The sequence below is a fragment of the Solanum verrucosum genome, unplaced genomic scaffold (genome assembly GCF_900185275.1).
Source record: "Solanum verrucosum unplaced genomic scaffold, falcon-dt-bn FXZP01000125.1, whole genome shotgun sequence".
Taxonomy (NCBI): Eukaryota; Viridiplantae; Streptophyta; class Magnoliopsida; order Solanales; family Solanaceae; genus Solanum; species Solanum verrucosum.
The window spans coordinates 2,229,627-2,257,416 of NW_026019923.1; the positions used below are offsets into that span (position 1 = coordinate 2,229,627).

Genomic DNA, 27,790 nt, shown 5'->3' on the forward strand with positions numbered 1-27,790 from the left:
AACTGCAAAATATTTGATGTGCGAGCCATATATATATTTTCCGAGTTTCAATTTGTTTGTCTTACTTTTATTTTAATTTGTTTTAAAAATGTCTTTCTCTTTTTAGTAATTTTTAATCACAATTTTCTACCTGACATATTTAAAATCATAAAATTAAAAAATATTTTGATATATTTGACATATTTTTAATTTTAATATGATAAACAAAGTAAAAGAGGAGAATCTATATTACTCCATTTTGTTCTGATTTTAGTCATTTAAGCTATTTTCATAATAAAAACATTTAGTGGTAACCAGATACTTCTCCATCATTATCCATGTATATTTTTTTTCTCATTAGTCATTAATTCATTATTATACTTCTTTCATATAATATATGAAAAGTAAACCCAATCATGCATGAACATTTGTAATATCTTTTTGTTCTTTTTTGTGATCTCTAACTTATTCGATAAATTAAAATATATTTGCATCGATTATTTATATATATATTTACTCATACAATTTTATTATTTAATTGTAATTAATTCGTATATTTTTACTTTATTAAATCATTTAACAATAATAAAACGAATTGATTTGATATAAGCATCCGATAAAATCTCGTCCTCCTCCATCATTATCCCATTATTACTATGCATTTTCATATAATTTTCCAAAAATAACAAGAACTAATGATAGATCAACATCTCTGTTATCTTATTGGTGGGCCTTCATTCCTAATTACAGAAAAAACTAAATAAATAAAAAATAGAGAAAAATAATAATAATAGATCAGTGATGATAAGAGTGAGATACATATTAATTAATCTGAGAACTTATTTTTATTATATTAATACTTATTTAAAATGTTTATTCTCTATCTCCATTTATGGAACATATATTTTTTAGTCAGTTTCATTTTCATATTTAGTATTCATTTAACTTTTAAAAAAATTATTTTATCTTATTGATTGACATAATTTATAGCCACACATACTTGTTTATATTACAATCTTTTTAAAAAAAAAAATATTTCTTTGTTAAATTACGTATCAAATCAAATAAATTCATATGAATTAGATCAAAGGAAATAATTCGTTGAACTTTGTAATTTTGCCGGTTGTTGGAGCATGTTAGTCACTATTTATTGTCAAAGCTTATTTGTCTGGACTATGGTTTAAAAAATAGGTAATATTTTAAGCAAATAAATATTGCTACTTTCAAAGTTACGCATGCAATAAAAGTTTCCTACTAATTATTTTATTATGTGTAATATTTTAAAAATCTTAATTGTTTAGATATATTTAAGTTGAGATCAGTCCTAGATATGTTTGTCCAATTTGAGACTAAGCTTGTTCTTTATTTAATAGTCGCAATGCTTGAATCAATTTGAGCGCATAATAAATTATATTTAATTATTATTAATTTACTATCTCCATCAATATTGCTATCGAGACATTTATCGACTTAAATGGAGTATATATATCGTTCAATATATATAAGAAATATAGAAATATATAACCTAAATATACTTAAAATAACTGAGATTTAGTGTGTGTTTGATTAAAGAAAAACATTTTCCCCCGAAAATATTTTCCTAAAACCCATTATTTATTTAGTTTCCGGTGTTTGACGGTTAAAAAGAATATTTGAAAATATTTATATATAATTTAAACAAATATGATACGGGTTGGAGAGAGGCAGTGGGAGGGTAAGGGTGAGGGGTCGGGTGTTGGAACAGGAAAGGAGACAATGAACGTGTAATACCTATTACGAAATTTGTTTTTCTTACTCCTATCAAGAAAATTATTTTCCTCGTTTTGAAACAAAATTAATTTTTTGAAGAAAAGAAATTTCAAGAAAAATATTTTCCTCCCTACCAAACACACCCCTCTATTTTTTAAAAAAAAAAACTCATTATAAAAATTTATATCCATTATTGATTCTTGATAGATTGGGCAATTTAATACTAACACTATCATTATTATCCATAACATAAAGCACAAATAAAATTTTATTCTGAACTTTATATTCCTCTTTGCTTTATATAATATAATATTCTCTTTTGAGCAAAAAGTTAAAATAAAATAACAAAAGTAAGAAACAAAATTTAAAAGGTTTAAAACAACAAGAAGCATCTATTCTTATATCCTATGGTTTTAATGTACATACCTTTTTTTTATATTCTTTACTTCTAAAGGGTAATTATAGAGGCAACAACCACTTCTTTTTTAAATGTGACACATCTATAATCTATAGTACAAAAATATATGAAGTATTATTATTCTCTAGCTTTTGCTATAACAATTATGAGTCATTAGTTGGATTAGGTCCCATTATCACTTTTAACATTTTTGCAATTCATAACTATACTATATAATTCACTATGAAATTCTTTAGTATATTTCATTATGTAAAGTAAGCTAACTAATAATTGTGAGAATATTTTTGGTTGGTTTTGGTTGTTTGCTAGTGGTAGCTAGAAAGTATTTATATAAAGATAGAGTGGATAAGGTTAAAAGGTTGTAAAAAGATTATTCCTTATTAGTTATCAAACTTGAGTTACGGTGAAATAGTTAAAATTTCTCCATCTTTAACTAATGTCTCTGATGTGAGATATAGGTATGAAAAAAATCTTGTTAAAAACATATGTCGCCCCCATGAATCGGCCTTGCAATATGCGAATTAGAATTGATCAGACTTTGATATAAATACTGAACATTAAGTGGAAATAAAAAAATCTACTTTAGTTGATTTTATGTTGTGCTATAGGACTAGAATCATATTCTTTTCTTAAAATCTTATCAAAGAATTGACTTTGATTCTATTATGGAGGAATTTTCTTTTTAAGTTCCAAGTTTATATGAAATGGCATCAATTTGACATCAGCCAGCACTCTTTATAGGGAAAGTTCACAAAAGGTCAATATTTGGTGCCAAGTGAAAGTGACATGATTTCCTTTCCAAAGACTAATTAAGTTCAATAAACTCAACTTCCCTTTTTCTTTGTGATAAAAGTAGTATCTAGACCAGTTTGTGTGAACCTCGATTATTATCAATTACCTTTGAATATTTGTTGAACAATGTGTGAACACCTCGACCATTTTACCGATTAGTACTTGTTGAGTTGTTCGTGTGCACATCGTGTCGATTACTTACTGAACAACTTATATGCACCTAGACTATTCCAATGATTACTCGTTGAACAACTTTCGTGCACCTCGAGTATTCTATCAGCTACTTTTTGACCAACTTGCATGTACCTTAACTATTCTGTGAGTTACTTGTTACCACACGCTAGTCTAAGTTTTGCATAACTTATTTGTACTTTAACTATTTCACCGATTACTTGGTTCCTTTCACTAGCATAAGCTTTGCATAACTCTGTTCATCGAGACTTGGACAAATACCCATAGATTGAATTAAAAATATACCATAATGAAGAGTGATCACATGTAAAGAAGCAAAGTCTTGATACAAAGATTATTTCCTCTAGTAAGAAAATTGAGGGCTATACTTTTTAGTCTCATGAAGTAAGATAGAATTTACCTTCCCCCCTCACATGTACATGATAAGTAATTTTTGCTACTAAATACTATTATCTAACACCCCAAAAAACTCTTTGGGTTGCACTACAAACTATAGCCTAAGTCATAGTACAATAAGTTAGACTATGATAGATTAAAATACAAAGGAGATCTCTATGTGTTCTTTTATGGTTTCCCAATCCGGTGTCCAGAACCGACATTGATACTCTGACTAATCTGGATTCGCGGAGAAACGCTTAGGCCAAAACTTTATTGAAATTACCATGATGTCCACCAAAATGCACTATCTCCTCTGCTAATTCTTCTACTAACAACCTAAAGATTGAAACTTCAACTTCCAATGCAGCTTCTTCCCTTTGTTCATGAAACTTTTTCCAGTCATCAAGCTCGGTTTTAAAGTCCGATTCGATCATCATGTCAATGGTGTCTGATCTAACATGTTGCCATGAATCTAACCTCTTGCATACTCTTCCAAAGACAACTTCTTCTTCCCTATTGTTTGAGTTGTTAGTCTCGGTTTTCTCCTCGGATATAAGGTCTGAGACTAGCCTTTTCATGTCGAAAGGGATTGTCACTTCACTTGCAAACGTCTCAAAATCACGGTCTCTGTATGATAACAACGAATCATTATCATATTCTAGATCATCGTTGCCTTCTTCTTCTTCCTCGAGCATTAGTTTCTCGAGCTCAATAGGATCCAACTCTGCTAGCTTCTCGAATCTACGAAGCTTGGATAGAAGTTGTTGTTGTGCTCCTGTTTAGCAATGCAACACAATCAACATAAGCTTCACTCATTTTCAAGTGAAAATCCAATTGCAACTATAAAAAAAAGCCATTTTTCCTCTTCCATTAAATAATGTAGTGAGCAACCAAAAAAGTAACAATCTGTGTTGCTCTGACTCTTCAAAAATGTCGACTAGTGCGTGTCAAATCCTCCTGAAACAGTGCATTTCTAGAGGATCCGACACGTTTAACAACATCTTTGAAAAGTCCGAGTTGCATAGGTGCAAATGAAAGTAACAACATCTGCTCCTTTGTATGTTGCTAGAATACAACTTAAAGAACCCTACTAATACAATGAGCAACTAAACATAAGTGAGAATCTGTGTTGCTCTGACTCTTCAAAAATATTGACATGTGCGTGTCAAATCCTCTTGAAAAATCCGACACGAATGCGACAACATTTTTAAAAGTAAAATGAAAGTAACAACTTTTACTTAAATGTGATTTTTAGACATCTCTGTCCCTTTTAACTTTGTATTTATTGTTACTGTCCAAAAAAAACAGCAGAAAAAGGGATCTTATATTATACAACTATTAATGTGATTTTCAACTATGAACAAATGGTAAAGAGGGAATTGTAGAAAACAACATAAATGACCCTACTAAATGTACCCTTTATTATTTAATTAATATGTTTCTCTGAATCATAGCAGTCTGAAAAAAAAAAAAACACTGAATAAAGCAGAGCCCAAAATTAGCAAATATATTTGAAATTCAAGAAGTTTGATATTAATTTCTTCTCAAAGTTCAATAAATTGAAAGAAAGGACAAGCCATATCAATTAAGTGAATAAACCCCACATGGACTAAATGTAGGGTCATCATGCAATTAAATAAATTTAATAAAAGATTTAAGTTATAAACACTGACACTGTAAAAAAATGAATCGCACTATATATGTTAGTCATCATTTTTATCATGTTACGAAGAAAAGTCTTAGCGTAATTGGTATAGCTGACTGTGTCCACTAAAAACTTATTACTCTGATTAGTGTTTTTTTTTCATAGAGATTTACTTATAATGATCTGATGGTGTACAACACACACATACAAATTGTTTTTATAAAGATAGAAACTTTTTATGGATCCCACATCAAAATAATTCAAAATATATCAAAATCAGCATGATTAAGTTGGTTATGACCTTACAATTATTTAATATTAAAATCCAACCAAACATATCCTTAAATTGAAAATGACTTCACAACAAATGATATATTACAAACTACTTAAATTTATTATATTCAATATATTAGGAACTATCTATTATTAGAACATCTATGGCATGTACTTATATTACTTAATATTTAATTTACCTAATTTTAATCATTTATCACAATAATTATGTGTGAGTCTCAAACAAGAAATCATCAACGATATGAATCCTTACTTACCAAGTTCGTATTTATCACATATTACTCATATATCGCACATTACTATTCAAAATAAGTTCGAGGAAAGGATTTACTTACTCTGTACGAGTGCATAGTTGCACTCGATACCACAATCATCGTCTTCCTCATCTTCATCCTCATCCTCGTACTCGTATTCACATTCATGTCCATCGTCATCAAACGGAGGATCCAAGACGGAAACCGGGCTGCATTGTTCTTTTTCATCTTCTTCTTGTTCAATATTTGCCAAACCTTCATAGTTTTCTTTGTCCTAAACACACACAAAAATAAATAAATAAATTATTAAATACAATCATATATAATAAGCTACATAATTTCAAGAAAATATAGTATAGTGGTTTAATTATTTGATGGAATGTTTAATTATTAGGACATGAATTATATGAAGTTGATTGCTAATGTTTATTCTATATATACTCTAGAATTTGTCAACGATAATACTCTTTCGCTTCTGATTTATATGTCATATTTTTTTTTATAGTCTGTCCCAAAATAAATATAATGTGAATTCTTGTTAAAGGATTCTCGACTGAATTAAGGTCCGTCAAGAACGTTTTTGACGAGTCAATTACCTATAAATAATAATTTAAAATCACACAAATATCTATAATTTATTTTTAAACATAATTTTTAAAATTTTATGTTCAGTCAAACACTAGCTACATGCCAAATATAAATTGGTATGGAAGGAATATGGGAAAGAGTGATGTTGAGATTATGATATTATCAATTAGATCCAAAAGACAAAAACAAAATATTTTATTTTGTTCTTTTATGAAAATTTGTGTCTTTTTTTTTATAAATAAATAATTTCGTCCAATTAAAAAATGATTTTGGTGGCAGAAGCGTGAAAAAAAAGGTCCAATAATCAAAACAAATAAGAAAATTTCTAGCCATATAAAATAAAATGACAAAATTCTCCCCTAATAAATTTGTTTGATTATTAAAACGACAAAATATTCAATGGGCATTTTTGTCTTTTACCATCGACACTCCGGCCACCGTATCAGACCAACAAGATCCTTTTGCCGACAGGTAAAAACCAGGTCAAACTCACAAGATTCATTTTCAGACACAAAAAATAATTAAAAAATACACTAAAAATAAAAATAGTTATATTAATTAACAATATTAAATAGTAAAAGAAATTACAATTTATTTAGAAGAAAGTTGCAGCTAATTTTTTTTACCATGATATAACAAATTACTAGTCGTGATGCGATGACATCAAGACTATATGCATCACATCCCTTAAATGCCATTTTTTTTTTCAATTCTTGCTGATTCAAAATGCTTTGTACATCAAATTATCTAGTGTATAAGTAGAAAAATTGATTTTTTTATAAGCATATGAATTTACTCCTATAATAAGAAAAATAATATACACATAAATTAGCAAAAAATTAAATGGTAGAAAATTCAATTAATATAGGAGAAATAGGTTTCCGAAAAAACAAATTATGTAATTTAACCCATTTTATTTCTATTTGATATTTGTATGGAGATTCAACTAAACCTGTACTAACATTAGAAAAGCTCATATCAGTGTAAAATCTAACGAAGTCGATTTAATATCCAGAGCTTAAATCCGAGCCTCGGATGCTCTTAATAAAAGTTGATGGGAATAATATTTTATACTGACAAAACAGAGACAAAAAACGACAAACCTCTCTTTTGTGGCGAACTGGAGATGCTGCCGGCGATGAAAAATCCGGCGTCCGGCAACCAGTCGACGACGGGCATTTCTGAAGAGAAAATCGAAAAGGGCTTATCGGACTCGAAGAATATTTTTTCTCACAAATACCAAACTCAATGTTCTCAACTTCTTCATTTTCCGATCTGCAACTACTCGAAGTTTCGAAATCCATCGATTTTTCTTCATTACTCTCCGACCAACCTGCACTACTAAGCCGACTATGATTACATGAACAAGACGCACTTGTCAATTCCGCCACAATTTCATTTTTCTTCATCCCAATTCCATTGTTGACTTCGCGTTTCTTATTCATAAATTTCTTCAAAATCGACCCAAATAAACCAAAACCCATCTGGGTTTTCTTCAATTTGGGTCGATTTTGCTGCTTCTGAATCCTCATTGCTGCTTCGAGGAGCAATGAGGAAGTTGAAGCAGGTATATGTAGAAACACCTTCCTCACTGGACTTTTTGTTGATATCGGGAAATTGATTGGTGATAATCTCTCTGAACCATTTCCATCTGAATTTTTTCGAATCGATGAAAAAAAACAAGCGTGTTTGCATAATAATGTACTAGTATTACTTGGAGAAGAAATCGATTTTTGTTTCTTTACGGTTTGTAATGAATATTTGGAAGGATTTCTATTGAGCTGACAACGCCTATCGGCGATGTAATGTTTAAGTTGAAATGGCTCTTGATCTTCTTGTAGAAGTTCATGTAAATGCTTCTGTGCCATTGCGGAATTCTTAATCAAACGTCGCAGATTATGAGTTTTTTTTTTGTTGTTGAAGAGTTTTCAACTTTTTTTTTGAAACTAAAAGAGATTTTTGGAGTTGGGAGGTGGTGTGGGGATTGTTATGTGTGGGTTTTGAAAAGTGGTAGTGGAGAAGTTGTGTACATATAGTTAGACTCAAAAGAAAAGAAAAGAAAAAGAGAGTTATGGTCCGTTCGTATTTAGAATTTGAACTTTATAAATTTTAATGTTCATGTTAAATTATGAATACTATGGTAATAATTGGATGTATGGTGAGGTATCTATGTTATTTAATACATTTTTTTCATTCCCAAATAATTTTTTATGTTTTTACTTCTTGAGAGTCGGTTTTATTTTATTTTGGAATTGAATTTGATTAAATAACTTCAATAATCAAAATTAAAACAAAATATAAATCGAAAACTATTATAAATACCAATTCTTTCCCATATTAATAAAAAGTAAAAGAAAACATTCTTAAATACTAATAAAAATTCATATTGTGAAACAAAATACGATAAATATTTTGGATGGAGAAAGTATATAAACCTTGTCTGACTCAATTTATGTGACACATTTTCTTTCTTAGTAAATTTATCCCTGAAGAATGTCATAGTTTCATAATTAAAAACAATTCAACTTTAAAATTTCATCTTTTATCATTAATAATCACACAAATGATCCAAGCGTGTTTTTAAATCACAAATTTGAAAAAGCTTTTGTTTTCTTAAATTTTATGTCAAGTCCGACAATATAGTTAAATAGAAACACATATAGTGCATATATAAATAACTCGATAAAAATTACTGAGCTCACGTAAATTTCGAAAGTGATGTAGAATTGGGGAGGGGGGAGGAATGAGGAGACTTCCTGATTCAAATCTGGAGTGTTTACAAGATCGAGGTAAAATTGCATGGTGGCTGATAAATATACTAAATAATTACACATAAAAAACATGAATTTTTTTTGGAATGGTAAATAAAAAGTGTAATATCTTATGGACATATGGTTAACTGAGGTGGCCAACAGTAGATATATAGAACTGTGGGGTTTGTAGTAATAGTGTACCACAACCAGCAGGCAAAAATAATAATTTGTCTATAGCATTTTTATTATTTTACTTCATCAATAGAAGGAGGCAAATAAATTAACTCAACAAAGATGGTGCCACAACAAATTGATGTTGATGGCATGGACGGAGCCAGATAGGATCGATGAGGTTTATCTAAATCCATTTTAATGAAAAATTATAATGTTTAAATATGGCTAAAATTATCTTTTTTAAGAAATTGTTGAACCCCTTTAACTTCTTCATATGTTTACTTTATCATATTTTAAACGTTTTAATCAGAATTCTAAATATGTGATCACTTGATTGTTTGGTTGGGAAGGTGGTGGGAGGGAGGGGGGAGGGGATGGAGGGGGGTTGTCTCTCTATACAACTTTACGAACATAATTTTTGTGTATATATATATATGTATCTATATATTTCTATAGGTGGAGTAGAGAGAGGGGGTTATGGTGGGGTGGTTAGTAATGGAAAAGGTAAAAGTGAAAGTTATGTCCATTATTCCCACTGACTGGAGCGGACGTAGTCTTCAAATTTAGTATTATTATTATTATTATTATTATTTGTTTAATAATTTAAGAGTTTTGATTCAAATTATATACGTATTATTATTTGTTAAAAAAGTTATTTAGCATGCATAAAAATTAAATTTCGAATTCAATTACTGACTAAAGCGTATGAGATGGTGATGAAATGGTTAAAATCTTTCCAATTTTTATTGAGCGCCTTATTTGATTAGTTGGGAGTGGAATTTTTTCATAACATAATTTTATCTCACTCGATAGAGTAGTTGTGATCCTTCCACTCTTAGTCAAAACTGAAAAGCTTCGAATTGCTTGATATAGAGCAACTCTTGCTAGAAAATGTTTTTTTTAATGAATATTACATTGTGAATTTCTCGGTTTTGAATATCACACAATTATATTAAAAACGTATTGAATAACTTTAATCAAAATAAATTCAAATTAATCGAGACAGTAAATTTTGAATAATAAATAATTTTAAAAGGAAATTGTGGACCAATTACACTTTTGCGCGTATTTTTTCTCACTTTCCTTTCATAAACTACAAATAATTCTTGTGATTTTTATGATTATAGGGCTCATTTAGTTTGGGAATAAGGTATTTCAAGACTAATTATTTTAAGATTAGTTACTTTAGAATGCTATTCCATCTTTAATGTGAGATAAAAATAACATGTCAATTCCAGGATAAGTTCTTTCGCGATTTTATCCCAACCTAACATGAAATAAACTCATTCTGAAATTAATTTCAAAATTAATTTTCTGAACCAAACAAGCCTATAGTGTTCGAGTACGATTACACATACCTCGATTAATTTCATGTAGATACCAAATAATTTTATCCATCTAAATTTGGATATTAAAAAAAGAAATTATCTAGTATATTTTACCTCGATTAAAAATTAAATCTAGAGTTTATGATCCATATTCTTGGACTTAATTTTTTATGATTTTAAAATTAAAAAAAAGTAGCACAAAAGCTAAACAAATGTGATATATGGACAGACCTACAAATTCTATGGTGCGCCGGTCTTATGCCGGTCTCTTAGATTGGGCTCCTCAATTAACATAGTGTTTTATTTCGTGGAACGTGTAAATAAAGGCTTACATTAATCATCGAACTGAAAAGAAGTTTCGTGTGATATGTACAGATACTCGTTTTCGAAAAATTCATGCGACCCTAACTCGAAGCAGCCATTATTGATACATATTACATTAACTGACTTTAATAAGAGGTGATAGTGATTTTTGACCCTCGTTTGTTCCATGAGCAAACTTTTAAGATCAAAAGTCAAAATTTGTTAGATTTTAAGTTGTCTATTGAAAAAGTGAAGACAAAAGTTAAGAACCATCTTTCAAAGTCATTCTTTTAAAGGTGGAAACAAATTCTCAGGTATTACTCAATAATCTAAATAAAAATATTCACACACACGTGGAGGAATCAACGTTGGATCACATATCAAAGGAGGTTAATATAGTAGAGGACCTACTTGCAGTATACAGAAGGAAATCTAAGGATCTGAATATCTATAATGTACAACTTTATGTTTTTGATGCATCTCCTTCATTTGTATCTTCCGTACTTGAAAGAGATGCTATGGGAACTACATCGTTTAGATTAATTCCTCTTTTGTATGAATAAACCTATTATTATCATTAAATAAAATCCTTCAATTATCGTGCAAAAAAAATCATAATTTATTTCAAACCAAGGTATGAACTTATTTTTGTTTCTTTTCTATTGATTGTAACACTATTTTCTATACAGAGTGTGGTAAAACAGTTGAGAGACTTTATATTCAAATTTCAAGACTTATAAGTTAAATGAATGAATTGACACTCATGACAAAGAGTGCTTTCATGTTTCAAAGGATGTGAACCCTAATTACTTGAATTAGTGAATTTCTAACATTAAATGGTTTAAACAAAAAAATAACACAATTTTCTATATAGGAGTACATGTGGTGAATAGTTGAAAATCACTTATCCTGATTAAAATCTCAACTTCAATACAAACTCATGGTATAAAGTGATTTCACCTTTAAAAGTTTTAAACAATACAAATCTTAATCAGTCGAATCAGTAAATTTTAAACGTAAAATAATCAAAACCAAAACATAACACTATCCATCCTTCATTTCACTAGAGGCATCTAGTTCCATTGCTTAGTCATTCATTATAAAATTTTGTACCAAAAAAGCTGTGAACAAAACAATTTTGTCAGTGTACCATAATATATGGCATTTATGATTGCACAAATCACTTATTATACCAATCTAACTAGGCTTATAATTATGATTATGATATATACCTGCATTTTCACAGCTTGTTAATGTAGATGTTACATGATGATTAACAATTATTTGAGTTGGCAATAAAGGTACAAGAAAATTTGAATACAAATCACAAATATCCATTTTTGAATTTTTGTAATTGAACAATAATTACTATTATGAAGGTTCAAATTTCTTAAGGTGAGCATTATTTTTATAGGTATGGCTAAAATTTACAAATAACCACTTTTTAGTCCTTGTAATGAAAAAAAATAGTCGCAGCTTCAAATTTTATATCTAAACCTCTAGGATATTGTCATGGAGTTTTACTTGTGAGATTTAAATTTCATGACAATGATTATTTTTCAAAGATAGTCTCAAAGTGATTGTAACGGCTCAACCCGCTAGTAATCTTCTCTGGGCCTATGCCCGCACGGCTTTAAAATATGTCACTAGTTGATAAGGACTGCTTATTTATATACCTAACATATATCTTGTGTTTTGTCAATGTGGAACTTCTAATCTTAAGATGGGGTATCACAATGATATATAACCAAATAGGTAAGATACGTTTACCTCTAATAAGAAAACACATTTTAATTTCAACAACAATAATATGCCTAGAGGTAATTCGGCAAATGAGTCTGAAAGGGTGTGGTTGGTAAGCAATCTTATCTCTACCATGTAAAGATAAAAAGGTTATTTTTGATGAACCTAGAAATAACGAAACTCCTAATATATATAAAAAGTGTTTTTCCATTTAATAAGTTTTATCTAACTAGCGAATCTTGATTAATCGAACCTATCAATACATTTTGAATAGATAAATATAAAAGAAAAAGTAGCATAACCATTAGCATAGCTACTCATTTGTTGTACAAAAAGGAGCTCAATTACCATCATAAACAAGTTGTTAACCTCAAGTTGTGATTATAGGTGTACTATATCTCAATAATTGAAGTGGTTAGTTGTTCAATTAATATCACAAATTCTCATATGATTGATTCATTAAATGTAACCGTTTTGGCAGCTCACAAATTCTCATGAGGCTCAGGGGTAAATTTATCGATAAAGCTATCGATTCAGTTGAATTTAGTACGTTTGACTCATATTTTATTTTTTTAATTAAGAAATTAAGTGTAAATAATCTATTTAAAATTACAATAGCAAAAAAGAAAGAAGAAGAGAAGAAGTTAATGTCTAATATTCATAAATTTAAAATTCAGAATTTGAAATAAATATAATTTGCAGTCGTTAAATCGACAAAGTTTTAGAATAGTTTTTTAAATTAATATCACATGATTTAAAATTTGATAAAAAAATTTTTCCAAATTTCTTCAAATTCAGAGGGACAATTGATTTTTTTTCTGCAAAAATAGCTTTAGTACTATATATTCTATGATTTGGTAGGAAAAAAAACACGCACAAAAAGTTTATTATTTTATTTTCATTCTGTTATGAATAATTTATTGAAACATTAGGGAAATGAAATCTTCTTGATTTGATTTGGAAAAAAGAGGAAGATACCTGTCCCACCATTCCTATGTACAAAAATTTGAAATTCAAGTTTTTTTTTCCTTTGTAAATTTGAAAATGTTTACTTTATTTTTTAAAAAACGATAATAATCATACTCATAACAAAAATAATTTATTTTTAAAAAATACTAACATTGTCATATAAACAAGACAAAGGAAGTGGAGTATTTGGTAAATGTTAATAACCCCACTAATTTGAAAATCAACATTACTTTTAATTAAATATCTTTTAGACATGCAAATATTTCCCTTTTTAAAATCTTAGAAAAATTGACAATCGCTATTTTTTTTATATAAGTTGTGTAAATTTACTTATGTGTAGCAACTTGTAAACCACATAAGAAATGTAAATTACACTAAATAAATACAATGCACCGAGATCGATTGAGAAGAGTTGACAGAAAAAATTAATCGCGGATCTTTTTTATGAAATATTTATTTATTGCACCAACTCAAACATCTTTACACATGTTAACTTGTAAATACTATTAACTACTAATTCAAACAATTTGCCTTTTTTCATTATTCTTTCAAATCTTTTAAATTTGGGAATGTTTGTGAAAAGAAAAAAGGACAGTCTACTTTCTACATATTTTGAATTGACACATTGCTTTTTATATTCTAAAGGGGTAGATATATTTCAAGAATGAAAAAAAAAAGTACTAATTAATTTGCAGATATAAAAAAAATCTAAGAATATTCTTTCTATTTTTTCACTAAGGTTGAAATATTTTATCTTTTAGTCCCTGTATTTTAGTGGCATGCTTATATATTTTCTGGATTTCAGCTTACATCTTTGTCAGATTTAAGTTTTAACTTTTACAAGATATAGTCAATAATAATAATAATTTATATTTATGTTTACAGGTACAAAATCTAATAATTTAATTTGAATATTGTATTGTATTAAGAAAATTTACTTTATATGTATAAATCATTTATATTGAACCAACTTGTTGTTCTGTCTTAAAATTCAGAATTTATTAAGTATGTAAATTTAGAAAAAATCGTCTTCTTCCTCCTTTAACTTTTATGTTTTCATTTAAAAAAATTAGACCAATTTATATTTTGTTATTTAATCCATGAAATTAGGATTAGAAATATCCACTAGTTTTAATTTATTTATTTTTTGAAAAATTGTCTGTATCACATATTAATTTATCTATTTTAAAAAATAAATTGTACATTTAGAGTCTATATAAGAAAGTTGGAAAATAATAAATAAAATTTAACAATTGGCTCTCAACAAATAAATTCCTTGATAACCTAAATTATAACTAGTCAAATAAACGTAGAATCGGAGTTATAAAATATTGATCATGCTTTATCAGAAAAATATATTGTGTAAATAATTTTATATGTGTTATATATTTTTATTTTACTTTTTGGCTTCGTCATCAAATAATATGCCTATAGCGCACGATATCCTAAAATAAGCTAAATTTTTTTATTTCAAGTCGAATAAACCATTTCTTTTTTATGTAATTAAGAATATTTCTAGTACAAAAAAATAATATAAAAAGACACTACTTTTAACATTAAAAGTTACTCAAAATTTTAAGTAGTTGTGCATGCTTAATTTTAATTTAAAGAATCGATAAAATCTTTTTCGTATTTGTTCTTTTTATGCCAACAAATTATTGCCTCTTTGCTGTTGAATATGTACTTTTTTCCAATATAAAAGAAACAGAAGCGTATAGTATTTTGAATCTGTGTCATCCTCACAAGGAGTACAAATTTGGAATATATATATATATTATTTTTTTTCTTTATTTTTTAATTTTGTGTCATCCATATCAATTGAGTATTTGCGATTATATTATGCATGAGTCTTCAAAATTACATGTAAAAATAGCAAATCAACATGTAGACATGTAAAAGGTATTAAGTTGCGCAGTGGTATGGTTTTGGACACCCTTCGTCGAAAAAAATATCGTATATACAAATAAAATGATACACAAAATAATTAAATAACATATTTTGGACACCCTTAACACAACAAGCTGTTGTAACCCAGTGGTTTCACCTCCTTGGAATGAGGTAGCGCTCGTGTGTTCTACTTTTTGAAAAGAGCTTTTATTGTGTTATTTCTGAACATCCTTTGTGAAATTCCTGACTTCGCCACTGAAGTTGCGCCTTACACCATCACTCCACACTGTATTGGTAAACCATTTACTTTGATATCAATAATTTAAAAACAATTTAAAAAATTCTTAACAAAAAGTAACATTATTAGTTTGAGCCAAAAATACAATTTTCCACAAAATATTCAACCCTTTATAAATAACTTTTTTTTTTCTTTTCAATTACCTCTTCAAGACTTAGCTAGTACTCCCAAAACTTACAATGAAACAATTCCTTTACCATAAATCAACTTTTTTTTTCTCTTTTCACTATATTTTTGGTTTATCTATTTTTGTAAAAGGACTCAATTACTTAATTTGGTCAACTTTATGGAGAAGTTTTGGAAAAAAGGAAAAAAATAACAGAAGACAGAAAATTAAGACAATTGTCATGTCATATAAAAAAGGTAGATGAGAAGGCTTAAAGTACAACACACAAAACCAAACATGTAAGAGGTATCCTATGCTGTTTTTTTTAAAAATAATAATAATGTATTTTATAGTAAAAAAAAAAAAGAAACACAAGTTTGCAAGAAGATAAAAGAATTACTAGAACTTTTTATGTGTATTAAATGACTAGCACTAGTAATATTTATTCAATCAAGAGATTTCGATTTCGAGTTTCATCAAGAAATCTCTTAATAATGAAGCGGGACAAATTTGGATTAAACGCACTATATATAAAGAATTTAGATAATAAATGCCTAAAATAAAAAAAACTCACTGCAAAAAAAGGAAACTTTTTTTTCTGTTAATTCATTGCTAAATAATCTGTAAGTAATAAAGTTTTATAATACTTCATTTTACTAAATAGAAGTATTAATAATTAGAAAAAGATGGATTTTTGGGAACTCGGTAATTTTTGCTATTATTTTATATATGTATTAAAAATTCCATTAAAGTTTTTATAAATATTTAATCATAAATCTAATTATCATTGTAAATTGAAATAAGATTATAGTAGAAACTCATAAACTTTACATTTTTTTATGCTTTTGATTAAATAAAAGTAAGTATTAAAATAGATATTAGTATAATGCAACAATTATTCACATGTCGATGACTTTGAACTGTGCTAATTAGCTTTTGTCCCTAATCTATTTTCCCTATGTTGCTCTTTTTTGTCATTTTCCTCATTAATTAAATGTTCATTAGCTTTTATTATTGGACTTAGGTCAAATTAAAGGGAATCCCTTAATTATACTGTGCATGCACATAATCGTGACAAAAATTATACTTAATTTAATCAATTTTGTCTAGAATTTTACCTTAGATCCTAATATTTTAATGTCTAGCAGACATAATTTGTGTTTACAACATTATTCTTATTGTAACAATTTGGGATCTTAGGCCAAGTGTATTAAGCTTTTTTGTCACTACTATTACAATTACTAGTATCACTATCTATTTTTTAATTAATTCAATTAGGTTGTAATAATGGAACTTAAGGTACTCATGTGATGTTCATGATGGTGAGCAGATCAGTTAATGATAAGACTTATAAATTGACAATTTTTTAAAGAAAATTAGATGTATATTATATCTTAGACGAATCTGATAACATTGAACTAAGTTGATAAGCTTTTGAAGAAGGTTGAATGTATATAACATCTTAGACAAATCTGATAACATCAAAATAAGAGAAAAAAATGAAAGTTTAATTTATAAGGCATAACACAAGAATTTTATATGGTAGACATGATTTTTGTAACTCTTTTATTTTGTTTATTTAATTTTTTTGTCATGGGTCTGTGAATAAATCCTTAATTTCCACGTATATTTTTGTATATTAATATTTGTCATGTGTATTTCCTATTTGGACCCAACTGTTATAAATAAAAATGATTTATAAGTGTCAAAATGAACGTAATGTGGATTTACTTATATTATTATATATGTGTCACTTTATCAAAAGCTTGTCAGTTTAGAAATCAATGGATCATGCAACAAATTCGTACGATAACAATGTCACCAAATGCTACACAAAAATTTAATGAGTCGTGGTAATTAATGATCAATTGAGGTGTAACTTTGAGTATCGTATATTTTACTGAAGTTAACTGATTGGACTATTTCAACTTCGTGATGGATAAATCTATTCATCGAAGAGTATATGTTAAATCTATTTTGAAAAATTCTTTATTCCCAAAATACAAATTTGAAACCTCTAGTCAAAAATAAGTTAACAAATTTTATCTATCTCTCATAGCTAACAAAATTATTATTTTATGTTGCTTAATAAGATTAATAATAAATACAGAATTTATCATTCATTAATTATTTTTAGTGTATAGTGTATACAATAATACAACACTTTAGAAAGAGAGACATGTAAACACAAATTTGTTCCTTAGCTTTTCCCATTCAATTTCATTTCTCAAAAAACACTTTTCAACAACAAAATTAAAGTTGCACAAAGTCACACGTATATTTAAAAGAAAATCTACTTTAATATTGTTTTTTTTTTTTCATTCATATGGGTTAGAGGCGAATATGAAATTTCTAAAAACGGGATGCAACATTAAAAAGAAGAAGAAAAAATGTGCTAAATGGGAATCGACCCCTTCTTATTTTACTAGTTGCTTTGGTAGGCGGTTACAGGAGCTTACACATGAATAATAATTCCGCAGGAGATTAACCTACATATTCATAATCCTTTAAGTAACTGATTCAAAATTCAATCAAGTACTATTTAATCATCTTATTGCATGAATACCAACAAATAAACTATATATATAACTCTATCATTATTTAATCCCAATTACCTCCTTGGTATAAAAAATTAGCTTTAAGTAGCTAACAAATAATTTAATTGTATAAATATCTTTTATATCGTCCAAACGTAAATTTATATTCTAAATGCACTTTATTATGAAAGGACTGTGGAAAGGTCGAAAAAAAATGGTCACAAAATGATTGTGTGTGTATATAAAGAAGATATACTTTGTCTCTCTTTTAATTTATTTGTGTGAACAAATATATATATATATATATATATATATATATATATATAAAAGACAAATTAAAAGCTTATTACTCCATATATATGTAGTGTTCATATACCACTTTAGCCCTCCAGTCACGGCATAAATAAGAGGTTGTTTGATTAATAGGATAAAAGATAATAATTTCGAAATAAAATGAAAAATTATTTTATCCCCTATTTTGTTAGGGATATAAGTTATAATTTCATTTCTGCTTAACGTGGATCTTTTCACATATTTTCTCAAGCAACGGAAGACTCAATGACCAAGAATATTAATTAGTTTCTTTATTAGTTTAATCATAGAATAGGTGACCCCGTAAAATAATATCTCAATGCATAATTATTTTTATTTATCTCATTTCATATATCAAACGACCCTCTATATTAAACTCTTGCTATGATATGTCACATACACACAACAAGAGAAGAAATAGTGAGTTTATTCGCTTTTGTTAGTGGTTGATCATATATTTAGTTGAAACTTGAAGAAGAAAAAAGAGTTTTTGAAGTTTTCTAAAAATAGTTTTTGAAATTTGAAGCTGAGTTTTAGACATGCGTTTTCACTCACAGTACATTTTTTTTTTTCCAAATAAAATGCATGTACGTTGAAACACAATATCACGACTTTAAAATTTAAAATTTTAAATTTTAAAATTCAACTTTAAAATCTATAACTAAACGGACGCTTGATTTATGAAAAGAAAAGAGCAGCTTTTTGATAAAATTGGAAAGATATGAGCGTGCTACAAACTGAATTTGCAGATAAAGAAAAGGTGTAAATGTCCCTTTCTATTTTTCATTCATCACCATTATGAAAACATCTATTTATCTTTTAGTTTATGTATTTTAGTGGCATAAATATATAAAAAAAAATATATATTTCTGAATTTCATGTATATAAACTTTATCAGCTTTGTGTTCTAACTTTTGTATCTTGTCAATTGTCATGATAGATTTGTTTGCCCCCCTTGTGATATCTTTTGGTTAACTAGAGTCATTTTTAAAAAATTATCAGTGTCCGATACTTGTATTATGTATGATCTTATTAATTTGAATTCATGTCACGTAAAATTTATTAAAAGAGAAAACATTTTCTATAAAGAATAATAATTTCATATGCAGAATTTGAACATGATTTTATTGATGCCACCCCTGAATGGGCCCTGTAGTGCGCGATCCAATTGGGGCTACGATGTCGACTTTGAACACCAGATGAACAACTAAAAAAATAATAATGAGGTCATATTCATCTCACGATAACCCTTAGTGGTAACTAAAGTGAGTCATGACTATTTTGAAAGATTGGAATTGCGTGGGAGTTTGAAAAAAAATTACTTTTTCTTGAAATACTTATTTCTCTCTATGTTTTCAATTTTTTGATTTTTCAACCTATTTATAGTTTGATATTCATCCATGATACTTACCGGCAAAAGGAAAAGTTGACGGGATGTGATTCCTTCATTTTTAATTAGAGCTTTAAGACCGATCTGTACATGAACAATTTTTTTTCTCATAGGATACACTTCTCCTTTAATAGATTGTGCGCAATGCACATTTTCATTCATTCGATTAGTGAGTTTCAAATATTTTTAAAAAAGTATCTATATAAATTTGTGTTATGTCCTACAAAGCAACACTCCCCTTTTTTCGATATAGATGGTATAAGGTATGATATGCACCTTCTAATTTTTTTCAAAATTTTCCCGAAATAAAACTCTACCCGCCCTTGTTTTTGACCCATCTATCGTTCCATCTAATCATCATCATCATCAATACACTCTCTTTAGAGATTCAACATAATAACAATAACAATAATAATAATTAAACATATTCAATATAGTCCTACGTATCGTTATAATACCCTCAAATGTGATTCTTCAATTTCTTTTAAGATTAAATCACACCTAAAGTGGTATCCTATGCTATTTTTAACCATCCATATTAAAATGTTTTCTCAGTTATAACTTGACAAAAACAGAGATTTAATTGTATTTATAATTTGGTCAAAATTGTCCAAATATGTTACTACAAGTAGCTATAGCCATATGGTTAATAAAAACTAGATTCTCATTGTACTTGGAAAAAAAAGAGAATCCAATGTTGTCCTCTCCTTCATAGAAAGTACATAATCAAATTTTCCTATAATGAGAAAAAATTTATGCTAATTTTCTTGGTCAAAGATAAGATTCCAAAATTATTTTCTACAACATGTCATTATAACATTCAAATTTTCATTCGAATTGATTTCAATGTGATATTATATTATATGTTCTTTATAACAGCTAAAACATATTTGAAGAAATGATGCCGTTATAAAGAGGTTTGATTGTACTTTGTTCCAATTTATTTTTCACTTTGTATCCAATATCTGCTTTGATCCCTGGATTAATATGAATTTGTGTCGCGTAAGGCCCATTCAAGATGGAAATTCTCAATCAATTTTTTCTTTTTCATTTTGTATGCTCAAATTCGAGATGTTCAATTAAGAATAAGAGAATTCTATTCATCTCGACATAACTTTGATAGTGATAAACTATTATATTGTTCTCATTCAAGTGAGACAAAATTATCAAAATAAACAAAGAAGAATCTGTCAAATTTATTGGAATTTTCATCAAACCTAAGAAGGCAACAAAATGCCTGCATGTCTATGACTTGGACTGTGCTTATATCTCTTTGCCCTAAACTATTTTCCCCATGTTTCTCTTCTTTGTCTTTTACTTTATTAATTTAATCTTAATTAGCTTCTACTTGTTGGACTTTGGTCATATTAATTATACTATACATGAGCATAATTGTGATAAAGTTTGGATTAATTAGTTGTATCTACTTAATTAGTCTATGAGGGGAGATAGGTAGGTCAACGAAATATTGAGGATGAGAGATAATTAGATAAGAGATGATATATCTGCAGCTTATCGAGGATATGACTCTAGATAAAATGATATAGAGGTTGAGGATTAGTGTAGTAAATTTAGTAGTTAGTCGAGTGTTGTCCAATTTTCCTTGTCAGTATTGTTTTTAATTATTTCTCACATACTATCTTCTTCTTCGATTTCATTTTTACATGTTGTTTTCTTTACTTCGGTTACTGTATTATGTATGATTGCTATCTTTTTCTTCATTATGTTCAAACTGCTTCACTACTGTAATTTCCTTTCCTTATTTGATTCCATTATGCTTAACTTAAGTCAAAGGTACTATATTGAAAACAACATCTTTACCTTCACAAGGTAGGGATAAGATTGCGTATACATCACCCTTTCGAGATCCTACTTGTGATAATATTATACTCGATATGTTCTTGTTGTTATTGTTGTTGTTATACTTAATTAGTCTATGGTTTTCCCCTATATATAGTTTAGTTAATTTAATCTTCTAGTAGATACAATAATTGCATTATGATAGAAATAATTAATTGTACTAAGATCATACTTTATATATAGCTTCTATATTTTGATATGATATAGTAACAACTAAGATCTTGGCTGGGCCAAGTGGAGTAAGCTTTGTCATTAATCAGTCAAAAGTCAAAAAAATGAAATGAAATTAAATTAACATGTTTGGAAAGTTTCACACTGTATCATTTTATCTCATATAAAGTATATATATATTGTATATTTTTTGTGTTAGAAACATTTTTTTTTTACATTGACTATCTATATTGTTAGTTCTCATATTCAAAATATTTTATGAATTTGTTTCTTGAGCTATCGCGCATCAAGTTGTGGATTACATGCGTACCATATAAATTTCTACTCGATTTTATCTATCGCTACATTTTTTCCTTCTCCAATGTGAATCTGCCTAAAGTATCACACGTATACGATATACCTAGGACCCGTCATCTGTCATGGAGACGTTACGTAGAAACACAACGTTTTTGTTGAAATTTTTTCTACCATGCATTTAGAGACTGATTCATAATTTAAAGTTTACGGCTCTTTCAAATTCATAGTACGTATTTTCCACATTGACTCAACATGCTTAAATATTATATTTTGAGTAGCGTCATATCGACCCCATCTCATGTTTTATGTAAATTTATAATTCGAACTTATATATCACATTACGCTTAATTTTTCCTTCCTTTATATTCATGATATAAGACAAATATCACTAAAACGACATATAATTTGTTTTATAGTAAAATACGTCTTGTTATATATTGTGTATTGATTGAACACGTACTATAGTAACGTACACACAATTCATCACATAAAAAAACAAGACAAATAAATGACAATGTGATAAATAGGGGGAAAAAATGAGGAAAAAAACAAATAAAATAAGGCATTTAATTAATTCGTTTGTGTTCATATATGAAAAACAAAACGAAACCAAATGAAGGTGAAGCATGTATCATTATTATTGGGAAATTAATGGAGAAAAAAACAAGTATTTTTTTGGAAAGAATAAATCACAAACGAGACAACATTAAAGATAAAATTGAGAAAAATAAAAGAATTGTATTTGGACTTTACTAGTTTAATTAATTTTAATTCGCGACAAATAATATTGAAAATCTCTCCTACCAAGGTCTAAGCCTATTAGATTTGACTATAAGACTTGCCTTTTTAACATTGCTTTCTTTCATAACAAACTCGTTATTCTTGACTTGCATAGAAGTCTCTCGCACGGACGAAGGAGGTGCATAAGTTAGGTTTCAAGTTCATGTTCTTATCATAGTATCAAAACTAGATTTATTTTAATAAATGATTTAAATATCCAATGTTGGGCATGTATCTTAAATTCTACGTACATAGGAATTTTGTGTCTCTTTTAATTATACTCAACATACGAATTATTTTTTAGATTGAGTTATATTCACAATTCATTCTCTTATAGTCAGTCTCAAATCTTATATATGCATTAAAAAATGTATCAAAATATGTACAAATGTTAAAATGTGAACACAGTAACTCAAACAATCAATGAATTTATTGACATCTACTGATAAAGTTCAAATTCGATCTTAAACCGTTATTTTACTCTCTACCATTTCTTCTTTCTTAAGTCTCAAACCCATAAAGACCTCTAATAAATGGCAGAAGGATCTCATCCATCCGAACACATCCGTGCTCGTATACCTTTATTCTAATACTTATATGTCTCATTCCTTGAACACTTTTCGATACCAAAAGGTGCAAAGAAAATTACACACTTAAGAAAATCATACACGTCTCTTGCACACATGCAAATATAATATGCCACATTTGTTTTGTCTCAATATATTTGTTTTGTTTTTCTCTTTGTCATGTGGGGCTAACTAGACCTTAGAAGTTATGTACATGTGGACTCATACATAACTTATATATATATTCCTTTCATCTTATATTAATCGTTTACTTTTTCCTTTACATATCTTTAAAGAAATCATATATATATATATATATATAGTTTCTTGAAGAAATGCAAATAACACTACATACAATTAATCATTATGATCAATACTTAATGAGAGTTTTAGTGCATCAGATTACCTTTTTTTTCCTTTTGAATCATAAAGACAGTAATAACCTTTTGTTGCTAGTACAAATTTTGTAATAAACATGGAAAAGACAAGGCCAATTCATGCATGCTCAAAAAGTAAATACTTTGGTCAACTTCAAAATTTTAGTGGACTTGCTTTAATTTAAATCAACCAAAAGGTACTTTGTACCATATTTTTATTAATTAGGAACTTATTATAAAAGTACTACAAATCATATTTGATTAGAAGTACTACTATAAAGTTTGTGGTAAAGTGTTAGACTCACTTCGTATTCGAATCTTGAGTATGAAATATATCGTCTTAGTTATAGAGTATTTAACCCCTAATAATACTAATCTCAACAATTCTCAATAGATTGATTCAACCAAAACCTTCTAATAAAATGTACTTTTTACTAGGATTTTTTCTATACGTAAAACTTAAATTTGGATATCTAACTAAAAATAACAAAATTTTATCTATCTCACCATAATTCGTGACGGTATAAATTGAGGATAGAAAGGAAATTTTCTTGAAGAGACACAGTGTGACCACGTATTTAATTGCAGAACCAAATGCTGCATCTTGAACTTTTTAAGGGGACCATCACATAATTTTGTTTTATAGCAAACAAGAAACTTTATTTAGTGCAATATTTTTTTCTATTCTTTTTAATTATTAGAATATATATATATATATAGTAAATCCAAAACGTGTCTGGTGGAATTCTACGTTAGAGACAAACATTTGTGACAAATGTATTGTTATTCATTGAATAGAGTTATAAAAGTATTTTTGATGTTTTTTATAATAAAAAAGTAAAGATCGACAGATACAAATATATCTAATTAGTAATTTGTGAGTTCATTAGAATAAAAAATATCTCGCTCGAACCCTATATATAAAAACGGATGCATGTTGAACCAAGTGATTTTATTTGACAACGCTTGGTTGGAAATTTTTATTAGATATGTGATGAGATATACCATTGGTCGACAAAGGATAGTGGTGTGTGATCAGTAGCGAAGCACGGAATTTTAAGTAAACGAGATTCGAACAAACGATTTATATTTGTAAAAAAAATATTTTTTTTCCTATATGAATAGAAAAATTACCACATTTCTAATGAAGTGCTAATCTTTTCTATTAATAAAGTAACAAGGAAGCAATTATGATCACTGGGCCTTGTAACGTGGGCCTGTAACCCAAGTGGGAGCAATAAGGTGATGGAGCATTAGGCCCATTTAGATGATTTGTGGGCTTTGCTTAATGCTAGCCTTGCCCCTATCCAAACGTTGAGTTGGGCCTTGTTGTTGTGTCTGTGCGGCGGCACAGGTGCCGTGCCCTCTTTGCAAAGGAGGGCACGGTGTCAGGCTGGTTTCACGGAGCAGTGATATTGTCCTTCTCTGTGTGGTGGAAGGAGAGGGCTGGTGCTTTTCAAGCCCACTAACTTATCGGGATGGGTAATTGGACCATCACCTTTTTTGTTCCTCTATCATACATTGTTCGTGATAATTTATGAATATGTTTTTATTATATTCTAAGCATTCATTATGAACAATTTAAAAATCTTCTGAGAAAATTTTATGTTACGATCTTAATCTTTCTAGTCGTTGAAGAATTTTTGAAAAATAAAAAGAAAATTTAATAATGACTTAAAAAGGGTTATTTGCGTTGATATGCCATAATCCAACAACTAGAACTTTGAGTTAAGAACTTATTTTGAATAGTCAAGGGCAAAATTGTCTCATTTCTTTTTATTAAGGAAAAACAGTTAGTAGGGAAGGATATTTTTGGAGCTATTTAGCTAGTTGAGGGGTATTTTGAGTAAAAAATGTAATGGCGAAGGCATTTCTAAACCAAAAACATAATAACAAAGGTATTGTTGAACCAAAATTATAAGTTGTAACGTAACGTAAATTTGACCAATGTTGAATAGTTCAAGAGTATTTTATAATCTTGTTCCCTTAAATTTAAAACTTCTCCACTAACTACAATAGTTATATATAAAATAACATAATGACTAGAGCTTATAGAGCTTATTTGTGCTATCCTTGTTCATCTCAGGTCAAATATAACATCAAACAAACAGTTATGACAAGAAAGTCATATTGTTTAGTACGAGATCGCTTCACACTTTGGAATGCTTCCATCTTTCACCTGTTGAAGTTTTGTTCAAAAACCTCATTCAAAAATTTGTCCATGCAATTCCAACTAACAAGAAAAAAAATAAAATTCCAAGCTCATATAACCAAAGCCACAAAGATTTCAAATGATTTGTAAGTCCCAATCAAGAAAGAGGGTGAACATAACTCAAAATGGAATAAAGTGTTTGTAGAATGGCCAATACCAATAACACAAGAGCAGCCAATGCTGAAATAAAAGACCATGGTGAACTAAAATAAGTGTACTTAAAACTTGCCCAATAAACATGCCAACTACTCTTATAATAATCATTCACCTTAATAAACAATTCCAACAAGTAACACTCATCAATGTCAAACATGACATCTTTCCCAAGATTGTTGATGAAATTAGCAATTTCAAAATCTGTCCCAAAATAATTCTCAATTATATTGCAATCACACAAATACTCAACATCATGTTGTGTGTTCACCAAACAATCAAGAAATGTTGCATATGTTGTCATGTGTTTTGTACAATCTACATGACATTGCTCATATGCCACACAATTTATCAAGAATGAGCTCATGAAATCATCTATTGTAATTGTTGGCATCTCAATGAATCCATTATTGAATTTTATAGCCAAGAATGTCTCTTCTTTCCTAGGCCTAAGCTTAATCCCCGCGCGACGAAGCTTTGAGATGCATTGTATGACATTTGTAGGTGAATCCTTTCTATTTTTAGGCTCTTCATGATCAAGAAAAATGTAACTTGATCTAAGAAAATCAAGTAAATGTTTCCCTTCAAGATTACCAAACTTTTCAAGAACTTCATTAGGCCTTTGTAATGTGTAGTTAAAGAAAGTCAAAGCTAATTTGGCTAAAGAAGGAGTACTACTTGATTGGCTAATATTGGTAAAGTCAAACAAGAATTGAAGTATGAAAAATGGGATTTGATTTTCAAGTCTAATTAAATCCCTCAAGAAAAAAGGATATATCCAAGACATTGAGATAAGTGGATCATCTTTTTCAATTGGAATTACCCCTCCAATTTTTCTAAAAAGTTCAATTATAAAACAACCATCAAGAACCAACATTTCAAAAAACTCATCTCTATTAAGAAGTATTGCCTCAGAGTAACATTCTCTAGCTCTCATTTCAAATGGTTGAATTGCCTTCAAATAGTCCTCTAAATTAAGCCCTTTTTCCTTTGTTCTCTTAACCAAATTGCCCAAAAATCGCCATTTATGCTCTTCGATCATCTTAACGTTGTCTTTTCCACGATGGTATGGACCAATTGACACTATTTGAGGCTCGTAGGATCGACCATTGACATTAATAAAACTTTGAGGTACTCGAAAAATGCAACAAGAACTCCGCCCCGCGGATTCACTTAGGAGTTGAGGTGATTGGGAGATTTTTTGTTGCATCAATTCTAGTTGAGTCTTGTTTATTTCCCAATTGATTGTTACAACATGTTGTTCTTCAATTGAAATTTCACTCAT

The 27,790-nt window shown here is 28.5% G+C and overlaps 2 protein-coding genes across 3 annotated transcripts in view; both read right to left on the reverse strand.

Annotated features, from left to right (window-relative positions):
• LOC125823997 (uncharacterized) overlaps positions 1-8,168 on the reverse strand; it is a 248,179-nt gene extending 240,011 nt beyond the window's left edge. Inside the window, exons 1-3 of one of the 2 annotated variants that reach the window (XM_049503356.1) lie at positions 7,393-8,168; positions 5,783-5,975; positions 3,417-4,283 (exon numbers count right to left, since the gene is read on the reverse strand). In XM_049503356.1, coding sequence (XP_049359313.1) covers positions 3,766-4,283; positions 5,783-5,975; positions 7,393-8,157 — 1,476 coding nt within the window. In that variant the 5' untranslated portion in view covers positions 8,158-8,168 and the 3' untranslated portion in view covers positions 3,417-3,765. Of the gene's footprint in view, positions 1-3,416; positions 4,284-5,782; positions 5,976-7,392 lie in introns of those variants that run through there. The other variant, XM_049503363.1, reaches the window with a different exon arrangement.
• An 18,281-nt stretch (positions 8,169-26,449) lies between these two features.
• On the reverse strand, positions 26,450-27,790 carry LOC125824590 (UPF0481 protein At3g47200). The gene has a single exon (XM_049503998.1). The coding sequence runs from the start codon at positions 27,788-27,790 to the stop codon at positions 26,450-26,452; it is 1,341 nt and encodes a 446-aa protein (XP_049359955.1).